General features: G+C 36.8%; 4 protein-coding genes across 4 annotated transcripts; 2 read left to right on the top strand and 2 right to left on the bottom strand.

The window, feature by feature from the left end:
• On the top strand, positions 357-3929 carry LOC109711732 (LIM domain-containing protein WLIM1-like). Its single transcript, XM_020234926.1, has 5 exons — positions 357-709; positions 1815-1911; positions 1990-2030; positions 2174-2263; positions 3191-3929. Exons 1-5 carry the CDS (start codon positions 569-571, stop codon positions 3617-3619), a joined length of 798 nt encoding a protein of 265 aa, XP_020090515.1. The 5' UTR covers positions 357-568; the 3' UTR covers positions 3620-3929.
• On the top strand, positions 4101-7734 carry LOC109711731 (ankyrin repeat domain-containing protein EMB506, chloroplastic). Its single transcript, XM_020234925.1, has 7 exons — positions 4101-4550; positions 5322-5401; positions 5595-5693; positions 5771-5869; positions 6228-6326; positions 6405-6503; positions 7295-7734. The coding sequence occupies exons 1-7, from the start codon at positions 4154-4156 to the stop codon at positions 7397-7399; spliced, it is 978 nt and encodes a 325-aa protein (XP_020090514.1). The 5' UTR covers positions 4101-4153; the 3' UTR covers positions 7400-7734.
• On the bottom strand, positions 8070-10136 carry LOC109711168 (tRNA (guanine-N(7)-)-methyltransferase). The gene is made up of 3 exons (XM_020234089.1): positions 9997-10136; positions 9430-9871; positions 8070-8874 (listed from the first exon to the last, which is right to left on the bottom strand). Exons 2-3 carry the CDS (start codon positions 9751-9753, stop codon positions 8413-8415), a joined length of 786 nt encoding a protein of 261 aa, XP_020089678.1. The 5' UTR covers positions 9754-9871; positions 9997-10136; the 3' UTR covers positions 8070-8412.
• Positions 13139-14823, bottom strand: LOC109712259. Its single transcript, XM_020235729.1, has 3 exons — positions 14266-14823; positions 13970-14119; positions 13139-13601 (listed from the first exon to the last, which is right to left on the bottom strand). Exons 1-3 carry the CDS (start codon positions 14542-14544, stop codon positions 13494-13496), a joined length of 537 nt encoding a protein of 178 aa, XP_020091318.1. The 5' UTR covers positions 14545-14823; the 3' UTR covers positions 13139-13493.

The following is a 19282-nucleotide window of genomic DNA, read 5'->3' as shown; positions in this document are numbered from 1 at the left end:
GATCTATTATAGGTTCTCAACCCTCAAAAAAAAGAAAAAAGAAAAAAAAAAAGAAAAAAGAAAAAAGAAAAAAGAAAAGTTAACTAACTATTATAAACAATAACGGCACACGGTTAACATTACTGTTTTTTACTGTCAAAAGCTCATGCTGTCCCAAAAAGTTAAAAAGCAAAAAAAAAAAAAAAGAAAAAAAAGGGAAAAGATAAAGATACTTTTCAGCCTCATCGTTACACTGACATGTGGGCCACAGAAGTGTGGGCCCAAATACCCAGTCCAACGACCGCGGCATATCACGTTCACACAGGATAATTCTCAAATAGAATATGAACAAAAAATACTTCTCTTCTGCAGTCGTGCTGCCGCTCTAGCTGTAAAATAAAGAGTCCCTACCCCCACCTCCCTCCTGCTGTAGCCAGTAGCCCTGCCGTTATATTCTGACCCTCCCCCTCCCCCCCTCTCTCTCTCAGCTGTTCTCTCTTTCTCTCTTCTCGTCTCCTTCTACATCGTTCTTCGTCGTCCAAGGAGATTCTAGAAGCTTCTTCTTCTTCTTTTTTTTCCTTTTTCGTTCATGGCGTCGGCGTTCGGGGGGACGACGCAGAAGTGCACGGCGTGCGAGAAGAAGGTCTACTTGGTCGACCAGCTCACCGCCGACAACAGGGTCTACCACCGATCCTGCTTCCGATGCCACCACTGCAAAGGCACTCTCAAGGTATCTCCCTCCCCTCTCTCTCTCTCTCCCTGCTCTTGGTGATTTGATTGTTTGGTGGATTTGATTGTGGGATCGTCTTTTGTGTTCCTTGGATTATTTTTGCAGAATTTTTGAATTTGTGGTGCGTTTTTTTTTTAAATTATTTTGGAGTATTTTCTTGTATGTCTAATCATACTTGCACTTCCCGTTGTTTGATTCTATCGTCTTCGTCAATTAATCTGAGGATTATTATGTGCTTTGGAATATATTCTCCCATTTGACCCTGATCTTTGCCTAAACTTTTAAATCTCTGTTGTCTTTATTTTATCTGTTCTTATTTGATTCGGTTTGCTCTGAAACCATGATTCAATTTCCTTTACTTTAGCTGTAATTTGTCCGGTTAATGTCTTTTTCCTTCTTCTGTACATGTTATTATTACTGCGATGCAATTCGTGATCTTCGTATAGACTTATGTTTCAATTTGTACAACTCTATTTCTAGGCTTTGAGGCTTTTTTCCAAATCTGTTACAGTTTGCGAGAATCTCGCTAATTTTTCTCGTGTTTTGCGCTGTAGTCTCTACCTTCCCCTTTTCAGCATTCTGGTTCCAGTTGTGTGAGATCTTGGCCCAGATTTTGGTTTGTATTGTTAATGAGCACCTAACATATCTTTTTACCTATCATCCTCATTATCCGGGTAGGTATGAAAAGATAGAAACCGAGATATGAGGCAACTGCTCACCCAATGCATAATGAGGTGTGAGGTTCGAAAGTTATGAGGATGTTTTAATTCATAACTTGAGCTATTTGAACCAAGTGAAGTTCTGTATTCTGAGACTATGACCGCATTATAATTGGCTCTGAAATGATTGGCAATATATACATTGTCGAACTCGAATTGTTCGATTGCATTCCTAATGACCTCGTATCATGTCAGCTATATTTCAGCTACTTGATGCCTCAGTTAATGGCTGTTCTTTGAAACAGTTTGCCATAATCACGCCAAAAGCGTCACTTATCGATAGTGTGGATCACCGATCTATGCCATGTTCTTGCGTGAGAATTCTTGTTTGGATGTGATTTTGTTATTCTCATCATGTCAGTAATATTTGATGCATGATAATGCAGCTGACAAATTATAGCTCCATTGATGGCGTTCTTTACTGCAAACCTCACTATGACCAGCTTTTTAAGATGACCGGCAGTTTGGATAAAAGTTTTGAAGGTACGTCGACTGCTACGTCTGTACTTCTTCTTGAGTGCCTTTTTATGCATATAAATTTAACAAACCTTGTGAATGTAGGTGTGATGAAACATAGGGCGGAACGATCAAATGGGCATGAGGTATCCTACCATTTAAGAACTTATAACTAGCATATCTGGATTTTTGTGTAATGGAGATTTTTCTTAAGGCAGTTGGGTTACGCATAAGCAGTTGTTCTCAGCATACCTTTGCTTCCAACTTACGCTGTATTGATATTTTGCAGGGTCAATCTAGCAGCCGAGTTTCAAGTATGTTTGCTGGGACACAAGACAAGTGTGTTGTGTGTAAAAAAACAGTGTACCCGATAGAAAAGGTCAGCATGATCCCTGCAACTTTTCTCTAGGGGGGACAAAAAAAGATTCCTTTTTAACTTAAAATTTTCTGTTTTAGCTGTTCCTCCTATACTCAATTTTGATTTTTAACCTTTCCATTTATGCAAACCTTATTGATCAGTTTTGTTTCTGTTATCGCCTTAATCTCGAGTTTGAGGTACGTTTTAGTTGATTGATTAGTCACTTCTGGATTGATGGGAAAGTGTTTAATCCTTGGGCTATCTCTTCATGTTGACTAGCATTTTAGATATGCGTGTATTATACTCTCCGCACCATTTAATTTCTTTGACCGTTCTCTGAGGGTCTAACATTTGGTTAGTTGGTACAGTTTTAGCAGGTATTATGATGATCAATTTTGATAAGCTTCGCTTTATAGTTGCAAAATAGGCAGTTGGGAGATGACGTAAAGTGTGTAGGTGGCCTCGGGAAGAGGAGATTTTTGAATTCAGATTGTGTAAAACCAACTGTACCGTCTCAGAAAGCTAGGTTTAGGACACAGTTAACATCACACACAGTTGAAGGGTAGTTGATTCCACTCTATCATGATATTTGCTGACAAACCCATGTTGCTGGAACTATGGAGACGATATCTTGTTAGATGCTGGTTCTGCCGATCTGGTGGAGTACATTTGCAAGAATTAGTTTGTTAAGTCAATTCTTAGTATTCTTGATTGATAATTGGCCCCAAATTTTGAGCAATCCTGAACTGTAAACTGATATATGCAATATTGAAGGGTGAGAATCATTTTGCTCGGAGATCAAAAGAGTTGACTAGATTAATTAATTACTTGCAATTCTGCATTTTACTTAATACTATGTATATCATGGTTGACATAACATGCTTGGTTGACATAACTATGTAAATCTTCGGGAGTGCACACTGAAGTTTACTGAATTTCATCTTTTAGGTGGCCGTAGATGGAATGGCATACCATAGACCGTGCTTCAAGTGCAGCCACGGGGGCTGCGTAATTAGCCCGTCTAACTATGTTGCCCATGAGGGCAAGCTTTATTGCAAGCACCACCACTCTCAGCTCGTCATGGCTAAAGGAAATTTCAGTCAGCTTGAAGAGAAGGATGTAGAAGCAAAAGTTGTCATCGAGAAGCCGCCTTTACCAGATAATGTGGCTGTCGAGAAGCCGCCTTTACCAGATAATGTGGCCATCCAGAAGCCACAACAACCAGATGATATGGCCGTCGAGAAGCCGCCACAACCAGATAATGTGTTCACCCCAAAGACCCCACAAGCAGAGAATGTGTCCATTGAGCAGCCACCGCAGCAAGATAATGTGGCCGCTGAGAAACCATCGCCGGATGGTAACGGGGATAGTGCTTAATTGATCTCCGCATGCTCCAATGTTGTACTAAAGCACTGCCTTTTTTAGGGGCTAACTGGAATGGTAAAGTGACTGGATGAAGGCTAATGTAGCCGAATTTGTTTGTGTTTCATATTCTTTGAATTCTGGAGAGTTGGAGAACATTCGTTGAATTCGCCAGCAATAACCATGCAACTAGTACATGCAACTAGTATTTGCCGGTTGTAAGTAGGTTATGATAGTTTTGTTTGTGTCATTGTGTGTATCCTACTTGGGAAGAGAGAGGATTGCCGAGTTAAATACAGCTTGTTAGATTGCTTGGTTTTGTTCATGTATTATACCTGCAACCATTAATCAATAATGTTGATCCGCTCCATACAAGTTTGATAAATTTAAGTCATAATTATTTTTTTTAAAAAAAATTGTTTATTCGTTGCGCTAAATCAATTTATTTAAGAAATTTAAGAAGCAAGACTCAAACTGAATAATTTGTTACCTCTTTAATTCGGGATAAAGAGTGGAGGTTTTAGAATATCGCTCTTTAGAACGAAGGAAATGTACGCGGGAGCCTCCTTAGCACCTCGGCGCTCCCTCCTCCTCTCACCGCCAACCACCGCGTACGTAATCGCCATTTCTCTCCACCCTCCTCTCCCTTCTTTTTCTCGATCCTCTCTTCGATCTCCGTCCCCGAAGCTCCGTTTCCGATCCCCGGCGCCGCGCTCCATAAACCCTAGCTTCCGCCCCCGCTCCAAATGGGAATCTGCAGGGGTTTGGGAGGACCCGGACGATGGCTACGGGAGCGAGTACGAGGAGAGGGGCGGGCTCGAAGAGGAGGACGACGATGATGTCGAGGAGGAAGAGGACGGAGGTGGAGAGGCGCGAGGAGCTAAACCCTCCCTTCTCGGTATTGCTAAAAGCCCGATTGCACAATTCGACGAGGAACTTGTAAAAGGTTTCGTAATTTTAAGAGCATATTAGTTCGCTATCGTTTTATATGCAGCTTCTTTTTAATTTTATATGTTTGTTTTATATGTAATCTTAAGAGCTTTTGTGCATATTTCTTCTTTACATGATTGCTTTCATCTCTTTTATAGATTATCTCACAACAGCGATCTAGATTCATGAGATAGAAAATTTTAGTAGTTTGTAACTCTGTGCAAGCATGAGTGATTTATTCCAAAAAAATTCCAGGCATTAAGAAGATTGTGGTTTCATGGAAGTTATACATTTGAGATTTCTACATAAGCTACCTAATTGTTATGGCTGACCATATTGTATACACAACCTTAGAGTTGCAAAGACATTTTGGATAACGTGAGTTTAATAGGAAGAAAAGGAGTTTACGAGAGGTATAAAATGCTGGTCATTGGCTACAACGATTGGGAGAGATTGGTTGCTGCTGTTTTAACCGTAAAAAGTAGATCCCTTGCGTTAGCACATTTCTTTCATGCCGGTATATTCCCATTATAGAGTGAGTCAAGCGTAGCAGGTAATAAATTGAAGATTGTGCTTTTTGTAAATGAAAAAAAAAATCAAATGTATAACTCACTCTATGGAGCGAAAGAATACTCAATATTATGCAGTAAGAGTTAGGGCATAATAAAACCAAATCTATAAGCTACTTGGGAGTAGTGGCATGTAATTGCTCAAAATTATAGATATTTGTGAGAAAATTTAATATCCTTTTCATCTGAGCCATTTATGTTTCACATTGTTTCTGCAGAAGTTGAGCTGCTTTTAACACCGGAAGAAAAGGCTATTTTAGATCAGAACGAGGCCCCTAATCTTAGCAAAATATCAACAGTTAAGTTTCCCCTCCCTCGACCAAGCAACTGATAAAATGTGGTAAAGTGTACTTGTTTTTATTCCCCATGCATTAGCTGACCAAATTGACATTTTTTTGTTGTGATCTTTTAGAGCCGATTAATATTGGGATAATATTCCTTCTTCAAATAACTTTTTGGTTTTAATTGTTGAAATGGTTAATTTCATGCAGCTGAAGTGGCACCCACTTCACAGTTTTGCACTAGCAGGCCAGATTCCTTTCATGGATAAACTGTTGGAAACTGGTACATGTATTGATTCTTTCGACAAAGTAGGTTCGACACCCTTACTTTCACTCGTGCAATTGGCTGTAGACATTCTGAGTGAATTCTGAAGTTGGTAATGCAGGATGGTTTCACTCCTCTTCATAAGGCAGTGATAGGTAAAAAAGAGGCTGTGATTAGCCATCTCTTGAGGAAAGGTGCAAATCCTCACGTCAGGGATAGAGTAAGCAATCTCTCTTTTCTATTTTTTTGGAATTATCCTTACAGAAACATCTATTCAGATATATCCCCCTGGATCTGAGCTTTTATATGTACCCCTGGTCAGTACACTTGCTTATAAAAATACCCTAATCTTAAGTTGGGGATTCTTACAATTTCTGGGAGGTAGTTGGTTGTGTATTAGAAAAAGGTAATTTTAACTGGGGTCATTGTCGTAAGTAGAAGGAAATATATGTGAGTTGAAGGGCTCATATGAATACTCAGATTTGGAGGATATGCAACTGGATACGACAAAGCAGTATATATGGAAATGTGTCTATATGAAATCATCTCCAGATTGCACATGTTTAGCCATATTGCAGGATGGTGCCACACCGTTGCATTATGCTGTTCAAGTTGGTGCCATGCAAACTGTGAAGTTACTGATCAAATATAAAGTTGATGTTAATGTTGCTGATAATGTAAGTGGAGTCTAATTCACATATTTTCTGTTTATTCTGTGCCTTTTGGTTTGCTTATTGTCTTCATTTATTAAACAGGAAGGCTGGACACCATTGCATGTTGCCATACAAAGTAGATCAAGAGACATAGCAAAGGTTTTGCTTGTAAATGGTGCTGACAAGTCTAGAAGAAATAAGGTAACTGTTGAAATTTTATATGTTATTGATTATCTTTCCCACTTTTCCTGTAATTAAAAGTATTCGTATTGGTCTTTTGTCTAAGAAAATCTACTGTAGCTGAGCTCGTCAAACCTCGTGTAGCTTACCATTGTACTAGTTTGCCAGTTTGCTTGACTTAGTTGATCAATTTTTCTGTCTGAATGGATGGAGGTCTCTTGTTCTTGACTTTGTTGCCTTTTCTTTTGATTTAACCGTTCATAATAAATAGTATGTCAATGATTGAGAAGGAAAACAGACACTTGATGTAACTACTTAAATTTATGTAACCAAAAGGTTTATAGGTTACATGTTATACACCGTAAATCAGATTACAGCACCAAATCATGATATTGAAATTTTACGGTTTCAGTCCGCTTAAATATTCTCTACAGAATTTAAATCTTCATTTATCCCAGTTCTCATTTATCTTATTGGAACGTTCTTGGAAGATTTGGATTGGCTTTATCTATGGTTTACTTTTTCATTTACACCCGTCTGGCTTATGACTCATTTTTATTTATCTGATCATTTAATTGATGGTTCTACCAATGTTGTAAAATTGATGCATTCTAATATGGCGGTACTTTCCATCTACCCATCTGTACAATTTTCTTTTCTGTGATACCACTATGGTAGAAATCTATTTGGCGGTTGTTTTCTACAATGAAATATGTGAAGCGTCTCATGAGAAAGCGTAAAACAGCATGAAATGTAGTAGTGCACTTCTATGTTGGATATGAAGATAATGTTTCTTTTTATATGCTTTACAGGATGGGAAAACACCTTTGGATCTGAGTTTATGTTATGGAAAAGATTTCAAGTCATATGATCTAGCAAAGCTTTTAAAGCTTGTTCCAGCAAACAGGGATCCGTGACATTCCTCCTACACATATGCATTCAGAGTTTGAGAGGAAAACTAGAAGGTTTTATTTTGTCAATTATCGCGATGGCTAAAAAGAGGCTCAAGTTACAATTTTTATTTTATTTTTTCAAAATCTAGTTTGGAGGGTTTGGGAAGAACAGATTGCTTGAGATTGCTTGATAATGCATTCTCCGAGCTCATTAAGATTAAACGCAGTATGTTTTAACTCAGTTGTACTTAAAAAATTTTGGCAGGGAAGCTTCATGGAGCCGTAAATTTTTAGCTTTGTAAAACATGTGTTTCCACTTGAAATTAATCTGATTTGAGTATGATGTACCTTTATCATCATTGTCCGAGAATCTATAAATTTGAATCTGGTCGCAAATATCAATTTTGATCATTCTACATCTTTGAGAACCCAATCCAAACTCGTATGTAGTTTATGGGGTTCTCAAGCAGCAGAGGGCATAACATTGGAACGCGGAGGATGTGTGTGCATTATTTTCATCAAATGTACCTCATATGATATATAAAGATCCAAGTACCGCGTCAAATAACGCCCACCAACAAAGGATGATGCTCCTTTCATCAATATATATTAGTGCATATACATATATAAACAATTGAATTTTGAAAATGTGAAGTACTTTATGATTAGAATGCATAACATTGTGAAAATCTCCCATCCAAACCAGAGCAACACTAGTCATTCCTCAAGTAGGAAATCCTGACAAAATAGTGCAGCAAGCATTTGCATGTCCACTTCCACTTCTCTACTTCAAGGTGCAGCCTATTCATACCAATCTAGCATATAATCCAAATTAAACTTAAAAAAATAGCAAACCCTAACCACGTTAAAACAACAGAAACCAAATAACTGCAGATAGTAAAAAATACTTCGAAAAACAGCTCCAAAGCAGCTCATCTGATGAGAGAACTCTAAACCGATCAACACCACGAAGCATCTCTTTCTGCGATTGAGCAGCTTCAGCAAAATCACCCTATCCTCCGAAAAAGCCATTTCGGCTACTCTTCGTGTAACGCTACGCGCCTGTACACAGCCTTAAAAGTCTGCCCTCCATTCCTCGCAACCTTCTGGCCTTCTTCCGTGGCAGAAGACAAGAGCTTAACAACCGGATCAGTCTCCAACTCTTCCTCAGAAACAGCTTCGAACAGCGGGTGTTCCTCCAAGCAAGACCTCATCCAATCTCCGAGCTCCTCCACGTCCGTGATCGTGTATATGACCCCCCCGATTTCCATCACATACGCATACTCGTCAAGCAATTGAGGACTGATCACCCGGCGCCGATGGTTCTTCTCCTTGAAGTGGGGATCCGGAAATAGAAAGAACATCTTGGATAGCTGCCCCTTCTCGAAGTAATTCGGTATGTACTTCATTGAATTGGTGCGAACGACGGATATGTTCTCATATTTCCCTGGGTTCGAGTCTCGCAAGGCTAAGATTCTATCTTTGACATACTCAGTTACCTGCACATGCATGTTGCAATATAAATACAACAACAAACAAACATTCTATAACTATGCTCACCAACAAGCGAAATAAAGGCTTTAGATACTCGCGGTAGAACCCGATTTTACTTTATAAACTTATTCAACATGCAACACTCGGCCGCCCTGAGGTTACTGAAATTACGTGATTAAATCATCACTAAATTTAGAGTGGCGAAGTGTTACAATTCAAGCCACAGAAGAGTAAAGTGAAATCGAGCTATACTGATGCAAATAGAAAATTTCAGTTAAATTATATGAAATAACCGTTATTCTCAAAAAAAAACTTTAGGTTCTTAGAAAATAGTGCTTTTATATTTTTATATTTATCACTTCTCCTCATATATGGCCTCAAGATTTTTTCTTTTTTCATAGATACATGATATAGATGTGAATTAAATAGAAGAAAACTAATTATACCAATAGTCTAGCGTGACTCGAACTATTTCGATAATATGTTAAATTATATGAAACAACCGTTATTCTTCAAAAACAAAACTTTTAGAGAATGATATTTCTATATTTAACAATTTCCTTATCTCTGAGCTCCATTCCGATCATGAGTGTGTCCGGGAAGAGCGGGGAGAGGCCGACGAGCAATCCACCGAAACCGCAGCCAACATCGGCGAATCGAACTTTGGGCGAGAGCGCCATTCCATTTCCACGATCAGGCTCGGCCGGGGCGAAGAAGTGGGGGAAGTGATGGGCGTAGTCGACATCGGCGGGGCTGAGGGGAATTGGGAAGTGCGAGTCGCTGAGCGGGTTGCTGTGCGCCCGCGCCCGGTAGAAGCGCTTCCGGGGAAGCCGCCCCGATTGGCCGTTGCCCGGATGCGCGCCGCTGTTGTTGTCCTTCGACATACTTATACTCAATTGCAGTTAAAGCGTTTGTGATCGATTACAGCAGGAATTTTTACTATTGTTCGTAGAGGCATTTCATCAAACACTTCATATGCACGGGTTCATCCGACGAGAAGCGCTGCAATAACATAATAGCAAAATTAATTTGACGAACAGAGGAAACTTCAAAAAAAAAAAGGATTGATCGAAGTTTGAAGTGGGAATTAAAAAAAAAAAAACAAAAAGGAAAATTAGCCTACTTACGAGAGAGAGAGAGAGAGAGAGAGAGAGAGAGAGATCGTAACGGCGCAGAGGTGAGATGCGTGAAGAGGGTTCGATCGAGGGTTGGAAAATCGCGGAGATGATCCAAAACGGGCCGGGTCGTGGCCAACAAGGTCCGATGGGTTCCGAATTTGGGCCCGAGTTTGGGTCAAAATTCACTCCTTACAAAAAATTCGGATTCGGATTATTGCCCAACCCCAAATATAATAGACCGTTTTGTCCCAACCCGAATCCGGCCCGTACGCCCGATAAGATTCTTGACGGTGAAGGAAAAGGATACAGTAATAAATTATTTCATTGCACGTGACTGTTATTTTAAATAGGTTATACCAAAAAATAATAAAATAAATAAGTCAAATATGCAAGTCGTAATTAAACTTTTAGGCAGTGTTTGGGTTAGAGATTAGGGGAGAGATAATTCCTTATCCTCTTTATATCCAAACGAAAATTTTTTAACCGAAAATGGTAGTTTTCGGATTACTGAAATAAGTTGGTATAACTATCCCCGCCAACAATTTTTTTTTTTTATATATAATTATCCATTATTTTTCTTATTTCATATTATCTATTCAAACGTTATTTTTTTTATCCGAAAAATAATTCAATTTTTATCTAAACGCTATTTTGCTTATTCCCATACTTGCATCTATTCATGTCATTGCTAGTTCTTATTTATACGGAAGTAATTTGTTGGTGCGAACTTTTGACAAAGCCGACGAAAAGCAGAGGCGTAATAGGAAAGGTTGGTTGGCACTGGATTCCCTAACAAAAATAAGAAAAAGAAAAAGCTGCAGTTGCATTGTGTGTATCTCTTTAAAGTTAAAAGTGGTGTGAATGATGGAGCCGAAGAACATAGAGGAAAAGTCATATAAAAGTAAATGAAAGCTGAGTAAGATAAACTGGAAAGAGAGCTTAGCCCATTTTCGCTGGCTTATCCTCAGAGATAAAGAATCCCCAATGCCACACCTCTTGCTGATAATTATCTGTTACTTCGCAAAATATACGTAGATATATATATATAGAGCAGAACTGTCGTGTTCTTAGGAGTATAGAGGCCTTCGTACTTTCAAGCCGTTTTCGATAATGGAATTTTCGAATCGATGATCGGTTTCGTTAGACTTGATTTAGTGTATTTGAAGTTTCTAAAAAATAATTTTTGCGGTTTTTCGATACCATTTACTTAGTAATCAAAATATCAACCGCTGAAAATAAAAAATCTATAAAAAATAGTGATATAGCACTAAAATTTTTGATAAGTGATATTGATATGTATAAAGAATTTTATATCAAAATTTCATTTGGTTTTTCGATACCATTTACTCAGTAGCATGGAAGCCTCCGTGCTCCTAAAAGTACAATAGTTCTGTTTTATGTATATATGTATTATTTTTTTCTTAAAAGAAATTTTATGATTGGAAAAATGCTACTTTTAGATGTAATGTGGTTGTAAATCTTACAAACTTATCCAAAGTAAGTTTTTAGTTAAAAGAAATGATGAGACAAGCAACGGATATGAACCTCAGTATGAGTGGGGATATCGAACATACTCCTGGCCTAAGGATGTGCATAAGGATGTGCAAGTAGTATTACTCATAGGATTAATATCTTTCACAGAAACCAGCTCAACCTGACTTTTGTTTCTCAAATGACTCTCTAATAAATGTTATCTCGGTAAAAAAAATTTGGATTAATTGCACCGATAAGTCACAAATTTTTATAAATTTTCTTACTTTACTCTCTATTCTTTTGTAAGAGACATAATAGACCCTAAACTTTTTATGAATATTAGAAGGAAAAAAGAAACAAATGCGAAACGAAAAGGGTGGTTAGTTTTTCGCAAGGCTTAATGATAATGAGTGCTACAAATCGTACACAAGATCTCTCGTAAAAGAGCGAATATGCAGGCACGAGGGCTAGGGCTCCATCAGGAGGCAAAATCAGGGGCCACTAGTTGCATGTTGGTTTCATTATTTGAGACCACTAAATCCTACTGGTTGTATAATTTATATTGAGCTACATTGCATCAGGATCAAATGGTACAGCTTAAAGGGCATTACCAACTATTCAGATCAAACATTGATGTGCTTCTCTTTAGGCAATGCAGGACAATGTTCTCAGATATAGTAGCACTTGAGTTCAATTCCTTTAATATAATATCACTACTACTTGTTTGTTTTGTTTATATTGATTACGGTGTTTATATTCTTTTATATATCGTTGATAATGACTTGATGTTGATGCATCAGATGGCTACAAAATTAGTTGCTAATAAATGGCGCGTAGACGATGACATTACAAACTTATCATCTTTAAGCATTAAATTACTCATCCTTTTTTCTAACATCCTGTTGTATATATATATAATGAAGTAAAATATTTCAGCAACTTATAACAACCCATCAAATATGCTGCTACTGTAGTGTAAACACCAAACAACCACTTTTCTTTTTTTTTTTTTTTTAAAGAAAGACACAATCTTAGGTATTTCACTCAACATGCAAAGCTTATTTACAGCTACTGCAGAATTAAAGGAAAGAAAGAGTTGTTGTGTGTATAAGTTGCGTGTATAATTAGTTATGATGAGTCTATCAGTGATATTTCAGGAGAGAATATGACCCATCCCCTTGTTTTTTTCCTCTTTTTTTTTTTCCAATGCTTCATGAGTAGTGTCCTGTTGCAGATCTTTGAAGGTTCCCATGAATACAAAAGCCTTGCTACACAAGGAATATAGGGGGGGTCCAGGTGCCCTTCTTAGTGGAGCCCTTCAACTATGTGGTGTTTGCATGTTACTCCAGAAGAAGAAAACATCAGAAGCTCCTGTGGCAGCAATAGCTATTGTGTTGTATACAGTATACACAGAGCTATGCAGAGCATAGCTAGTTGGTATAAGTGAAAAAAAAAAAAAAAAAACAAACAAACTTGTAAGCATCTCTCTCAAGAAAAGACAAAAAAAAAAAAAAAAAAAAAAAAAAAAAAAAAAAAAAAAAAAAAAAAAAAAAAAAAAAAAAAAACTATACTTTCAAAACATAAAAAGATTTAGGAGTTTGAGGTGGATTATAAAGTCAAAATTTTAAATTTTAAATTTTTGCCAGATTGTTAAGCCAAAAATAAAGAACTAGTAGCATTTCAAGAAGCAGAAGCAGATCTTTCAGATAACAAGTGACAGTCATTTACATGTCCTTCACAAGACACTCTTACAATCTTAATCATCTTTGTACCCTTTTTTTTTTTGTTTTTTGCCACAACTACTGGAATTTACATCACTCAATCTTGGCCCTTTTTATGATTCCTAGATCACAATGAGCTGAAAAAAACTACCTCCTTTTCCCTGCAAATTGTCTTCACACACAGATGCTCCTCTAAAGGGCTTCTCTTACAGATTCACTTCCTCCCTACAATGAACCTGATCTGATTCTCCAACTCCTCTTTTGAACTCTCTCTCCTTTCGTTTCTTTTTTTCTTCGCATGCTCGAATCCGATCAGCTTGCGCCTTCGGAGATGCTCTGCAACGAAGGGCGCCACTGTCGAGACCTCGCCGCCGATTGCGCGGCGGCGCCTTTTTGCCGGTCTCTCTCATGCTTTGCTACCTGATGTATAGTCGGATGAACACAAAAGGGATTAGTTTTAGAACAGACCCACATTGGCTCAAAGCAATGTGTACTTGGGCTTTTAGACTAGCAAGTACATTGCATTCACTCTCACAAAAAGTGCTTCTTTAATTCAACCAGAGCCTCCGCACTTTTTTTTCACATAATTCTTCTGTGAAAATCTAGCCTCATATATATATCCAACCAACTAAATTAAAGCAAACAAAAATTAAACATTACTCTTACCAAGTTACTAGCTACCATCATTTCTCGTCAATTATATAATAATAGTAATAATATATGTAACAAAACAATTAATATCTTAAAAACATGAAATTTCTATGCAACAGCAAAGCAGGTGAATTCACCTGCTCATTATGGCAATTGCGCGAATCAATCTCTCCTCCCGCGTTGAATTCCACAACCTGATCATCGACTCTCCTGTGCGACTGCTGCTGCTGCTGCTGCTGCTTGGCCAGCTCAGACTGAGCCTTCTTCATCTTCTCATATTTTCTAGCCTTCAGAGCCCTTTTGCAGAGTATAATAATAATATTTTTTTGTTAGAAAAAAAGGAGATGACTGCAGGTCTGCAGCTGGTGGAAGCAGGAGGGAGGGAGGATTGAGGGAATGAGAGAGAGAGAGACGGACGGACAGGCAGGCAGGCAGGCAGAGAGAGAGAGAGACCTTGGGTGGTGATGAGGCGGTAGACCTGGCCGATGAGGAGGAGGTCGGTGGGCTTGAGCAGCTTGACGCGGGTGACCCTGACGCTGCCGGCGCCGTCGGGGCGCTCCTCGGCGCGGCAGAGGGTGACGAGGGCGACGTGGTGGCCCGGGTTGCTCCGCATCACCTCCGACGCCGCGGTCGGCCAGTACAGCCTCTCCACCCTCCCCCCCGGCTGCTCAATCACCACCGTCGCCGCCTCCGCCGCCTGACAATTCCCCATTCCCTATCCCCCCCTATATATCCCCCTTCTCCTCTCTCTCTCTCTCTCTCTTTCCTCTTATTTTTTTTTTTTTTTTTTCTTCTGTCTTTATTTCAGACGATGTAAAGAGACACTTTCTTCGCTCTCCTTCCTTCTTTTCCCTTCCTTCTTCTTTCGTGTTGGTGTATGATGGGGGTGGAGATATGATGATGAGGCCTGAGAGGGGGGATGGAGGTTCGCAACCAACTGTATTACGTCTGTGGTCGAGCGTTATTTAATGGGATGATTGGTGTGGCTGTGGAACCCAACTAAAGAACAAAAAAAAAAATCTTATATTATATATATAATTATATATATATATATATATATATATATAGGGCTTACTATGCTTTACTGCTTTGGGAAGTATGAAACCTTCCATGCTTTCCAGATCGTTTTCGATGTTGCGACTTTCGAATCGTTGATCGGGCTCCTTAAACTTTGATTAGAGTATTTGGAGTACCTAGAAAATAATTTTTATTATTTTTTCGATATCATTTGCCTAGTGATCAAATGGGCTCAAAATCAACAAATTTCAATGGCGCGTAGTGTTGCCCGTTTGCAAGGTTAACGGTTTGTAGAAATATCCAATCACTCGTGAATTTTGATAGAAAATTCTTATATACTATATAAAACAAGATCATATCTTTGATTTAAAATTTAATGTCACATATTATTATATTTTGTAAGATTTTTATTTTCAGCCGTTGATTTTTGAGCCTCTTCGTTCACTAGGCTGTGGCTACTTATACTTATATGGTATAGTAGACTCTCTCTCTCTCTTCTCCGTCTCTCCTCTCTCTCTCTCTCTCTCTCTCTATTATATATATATATATATATATAGGCGTGCTACTATAACTATATGAGTATGGAGCCCTTATACTCATAACTTTTTGACCGTTCAGATAAAAAATGTTGTAGTTAAGATGAGAGTGGTTAACGGTTAGGTGGATAGTAGGTCCTTAGAAAATAGAAACTTTATCCTATCAAGTCATTTCAGATGAGATGGGACTTCAAATTGATAATCGACACTATAAAATTGACTCTATACTATTAGAATATTTAAAACCGAATTTATAATTTTAAAAATTATTATCAAGTCAATCAAAGAGTCGAAAGTGAACAGTCAAAACAAATGTCCTTCTAAAAATAGAAGTTGGACTTTCTCATTTACTATTAGTGTTATTAAACATTAATCTAAATGTATAAAGATATTTCTCTAAAATATCAATGGTTTGGATTACTCACTATACCGTTAAACGATCAAACAGCTCATATACGCCATCAAAGACTGCCAATTAATGCAATCTTTAATATTATGTAATAAAAAATTTAAATTAAAATTTACTAAAATTAACTATAGAAATTCAAATACATCTAGATCAATTTCAATGGTTTCAATCATCGATTCAAGCTCTCTGTCATCAAAAACGATTTGATAGGTACGAAAATCTATATATATATATTATATATATATATATATATATATATATAGAGTTGAGTATAGAATACTCTCGTAAGTAAACGCAGCCGTTTTACTCCGCAGTTGTTTTTCGATGATAGAGCTCAATTGACGATCGGTCCGTTAAATTATGATCTAAACCATCTTAAACTATTCAAAAAATCAGATTTCACGCACTTTCGATCATTGTTTTATATCCATCTACGATACAGAAAAATGAATGGCTGAAATGATATATTCTTAAAAATGATGATAGGAGTCTTGATAATCAAGATCAAGAGTATAGATCTTGTCTTTAATATGTTTAAAGAATTTCTAACAAAATTCCAATTGATTTGGATATCTTTAACCACCGTTAACGAGAAAACGTCTCTTATCCACCATTAAAATTACAATATTTTAACCCTTTGATCATTAGGCAAATGATGTCGAAAGATATTGAATTTTGATTTCTACAACACTCTCAATGGTTAAATCATGTTCAACGCGAGCCAGATATCAAAAATGTCAATTTGGAAGCTATCATCGAAAACAACTCGAGACGAAACGGGCTCGTTAACTCTCGAGATATTCTAGCGCTCAACTATAATATATAATTAATATAATATATTATATATAATAATTATATATTTATAACTATTGATAATTACTATTTAGATCAGGATTACTATAGTTTTTTTTTTTTTTTAGAAGAAGATATGGTTTACTATCGCAGTCAATATATTTTTTTCAGAAACTAAATTTAGGCTAAAAATGCGAATCAACTAAGTATGAACATTGGGACTCGTGATACAACCACCAAGTCTTGTGCACTGCGCTAGGGACAGTCGGTCTAGTTACTATACTATTCAATGTAGCAAGCATTGGTGGTACGCATAGTATAGCGCCGAACTTTTCTTTTTTTTTTTTTTTTTCTTCCTGTCCTGTATTTCGACACTGCTAAGAGACCTTTCTTCGCTCTCTTCTTCTTTTCCTTCTCTTCGTTCGTGTTGGGTGTTGATGGGGGTGGGATATGATGATGAGGCTTGAGCAGGGGGTATGGGCCTTCGCAACAATGGTATTACGTCCCCTGTGGTTGGTCGAGGTTATTTAATGGGATGATTGGTCATGTGGTGGTGGAAACCAACTAAAGACACAAAAAAAAAAAATCATATATTAATATATAATATATTATACTATATATGTATTATATATATATAATTTATTAGGAGTATATGCTTTATCTTGGGAAGTATCGAAACTTATATGACTTGGAGATCGGTTTTCGGCTGTTGAGCCGACTTAGAATCGTTGATCGGCTCGGTTAAATGATTGCGTTATTTGGCCCAATCACCGCCCCCCAGGCCGCGCCCCCCGCCGACACGGCACAGAACCTAGAAAATAATTTTTATATTTTGTCGGATTCATTTGGTAGTGATCAATGGGCTCAAAATCAACAATTTCATGGCAGTAGGTGTGCGTTTTGCAAGTAACGGTTGTAGAATTATCCAATCACGGTGAATTTGATTAAGAATTCTTCCATTACTATATAGAAAGATATATCTTTGATTTAAATTTTATTGTCATATTATTATATTTTGTTAATTTTTTTTTCAGCGTTGATTTTGAGTTTGTTACCTAGGTGTTGGGCTACTATCGTATATTATATGATAGTAGCTTTCTCTTTCTCTCTTCTATCTTCTCTCGTTTCTCTCTCTCTTCTATAGTGTATATTATATTATATTTATAGGGCTGTGGCTACTATAATTATATGAGTATGGAGACCTTTATACTCATAACTTTTTTGACGTTAGATAAAAAATGTGTTAGTTAGATTGAGATGGTTGACGGTATTAGGTGAGATTTAGGTCCCTTAGAAAATAGAAATTTATCCTAATCAATCATTTCAGCATTGATTGGGACTTTAAATTGGATAATCGACACTATTAAAATGATCTATACTATTAGAAGTATTTTAGGAAACGATGTTTATATTTTTAAATTTTATCAAGTCAATCAAAGAGGTCTGAAAGCTGGAAGTCAAAGCAATGTTTCTAAAATGAAGTTGGACTTTTCATTGTTTACTATTGTGTTATTAAAATTATCTATAATAGTATAGATTTTCTTAAAATATTAATGGTATTGGGATTATCCGAGATTACGTTAACGATCAAACAGTCATATACGCCATCAAAAGACTGCATTATGACAAATTTGAGATCATGTATGTAAATAAAATTTAAGTTTATAAATTTTATTATGATAATTTAATATATCTAGATCAATTCAATGGTTTCAATCTTCGATTAAAGTCTCTGTCTCAAACGATTTGAAGGACGAAAATCTATATTATATTATATAATATATATTATATATATATATATGAGTTGAGCTTGATACTTCTGTAAAGTAAACGAGCCGTTTACTCACGAGTTGTTTTGATGATGAGCTTCCAATATTGATCGGCGCCGTTAATATCGATCTAAAACTTCATTTTAAACTATTTAAAAAATCAGATTTAGCGCTTTTGATTGGTGTTTATTCATCTAGTGAACAGAAAAATGAATGGACTGAAAATTGATTTCTTTAAAAAATGGATAGGGTTTGTAATCAAGATCAAGAGTATAGTCTTGTTTTAAATGTTTTAAAGAATTTTTCTTAACAAATTCAAATGATTTGGATGATATTTAACGTTAACGAGAAAGTCTCTTATTCCAACATTAATTACAAATTTTGAAACCTTTGATCTTACGGAAATGATTGTCGAAAAGATTGAAATTTTATTTTTGACATTCAGTGGTATAAGCATGTTCACGGAGCGATCGTAATTTGGAAGTGTATCTCGGAAAACTCGAGAGTAAAGGGCTCGTTAACTCTCGAGAGTATCTAGCTCATATATTATAAGTATATATGATATATATATTATATATAATATATATATTATATATATATGATAATACTATTTGATCAGGTTCATGTTTTTTTTTTTTTTTTTAAGAGAAAATGTATATTATCCGCTTCATATATGTTTTTCAGAAATAAATTTAGCTAAAATGCGAAATCACTAGTATTCGAACTTTTTTTGGGACCTCGGATACCAAACCAATTTTTGATTGCGGTAGGGGGGAGTGGTGAGTTAGCTTTTCTATTAATTAGTAGCAAGTTTTATGTGCTACGATGTATAGCGGGAACTTTTTTTATATATATATATATATATATATATATATATATATATATATATATATATAATTAGATTGGAATACTATTAATAGTAAAACG

The sequence above is a fragment of the Ananas comosus genome, linkage group 6 (genome assembly GCF_001540865.1).
Source record: "Ananas comosus cultivar F153 linkage group 6, ASM154086v1, whole genome shotgun sequence".
Classification (NCBI taxonomy): domain Eukaryota; kingdom Viridiplantae; phylum Streptophyta; class Magnoliopsida; order Poales; family Bromeliaceae; genus Ananas; species Ananas comosus.
Note: the sequence above shows the minus strand (reverse complement) of the source record. Positions and strands in the feature narration are given on the sequence as shown.

Excerpts from the sequence above, each read along its gene's own strand:
- LOC109711732 (XM_020234926.1), top strand. The coding sequence starts at position 569 with ATGGCGTCGGCGTTCGGGGGGACGACGCAGAAGTGCACGGCGTGCGAG. Across the intron at positions 710-1,814 it reads ACTGCAAAGGCACTCTCAAG|CTGACAAATTATAGCTCCAT; the intron begins GTATCTCCCTCC and ends ATGATAATGCAG. Across the intron at positions 2,031-2,173 it reads AACGATCAAATGGGCATGAG|GGTCAATCTAGCAGCCGAGT; the intron begins GTATCCTACCAT and ends GATATTTTGCAG.
- LOC109711731 (XM_020234925.1), top strand. The coding sequence starts at position 4,154 with ATGTACGCGGGAGCCTCCTTAGCACCTCGGCGCTCCCTCCTCCTCTCA. Across the intron at positions 4,551-5,321 it reads CGACGAGGAACTTGTAAAAG|AAGTTGAGCTGCTTTTAACA; the intron begins GTTTCGTAATTT and ends TTGTTTCTGCAG. Across the intron at positions 5,870-6,227 it reads ATCCTCACGTCAGGGATAGA|GATGGTGCCACACCGTTGCA; the intron begins GTAAGCAATCTC and ends GCCATATTGCAG.
- LOC109711168 (XM_020234089.1), bottom strand. The coding sequence starts at position 9,753 with ATGTCGAAGGACAACAACAGCGGCGCGCATCCGGGCAACGGCCAATCG. Across the intron at positions 8,875-9,429 it reads GAATGGAGCTCAGAGATAAG|GTAACTGAGTATGTCAAAGA; the intron begins GAAATTGTTAAA and ends ATGCATGTGCAG.
- LOC109712259 (XM_020235729.1), bottom strand. The coding sequence starts at position 14,544 with ATGGGGAATTGTCAGGCGGCGGAGGCGGCGACGGTGGTGATTGAGCAG. Across the intron at positions 14,120-14,265 it reads GTCTCTCTCTCTCTCTGCCT|GCTAGAAAATATGAGAAGAT; the intron begins GCCTGCCTGCCT and ends AGGGCTCTGAAG. Across the intron at positions 13,602-13,969 it reads GCAATTGCCATAATGAGCAG|GTAGCAAAGCATGAGAGAGA; the intron begins GTGAATTCACCT and ends ACTATACATCAG.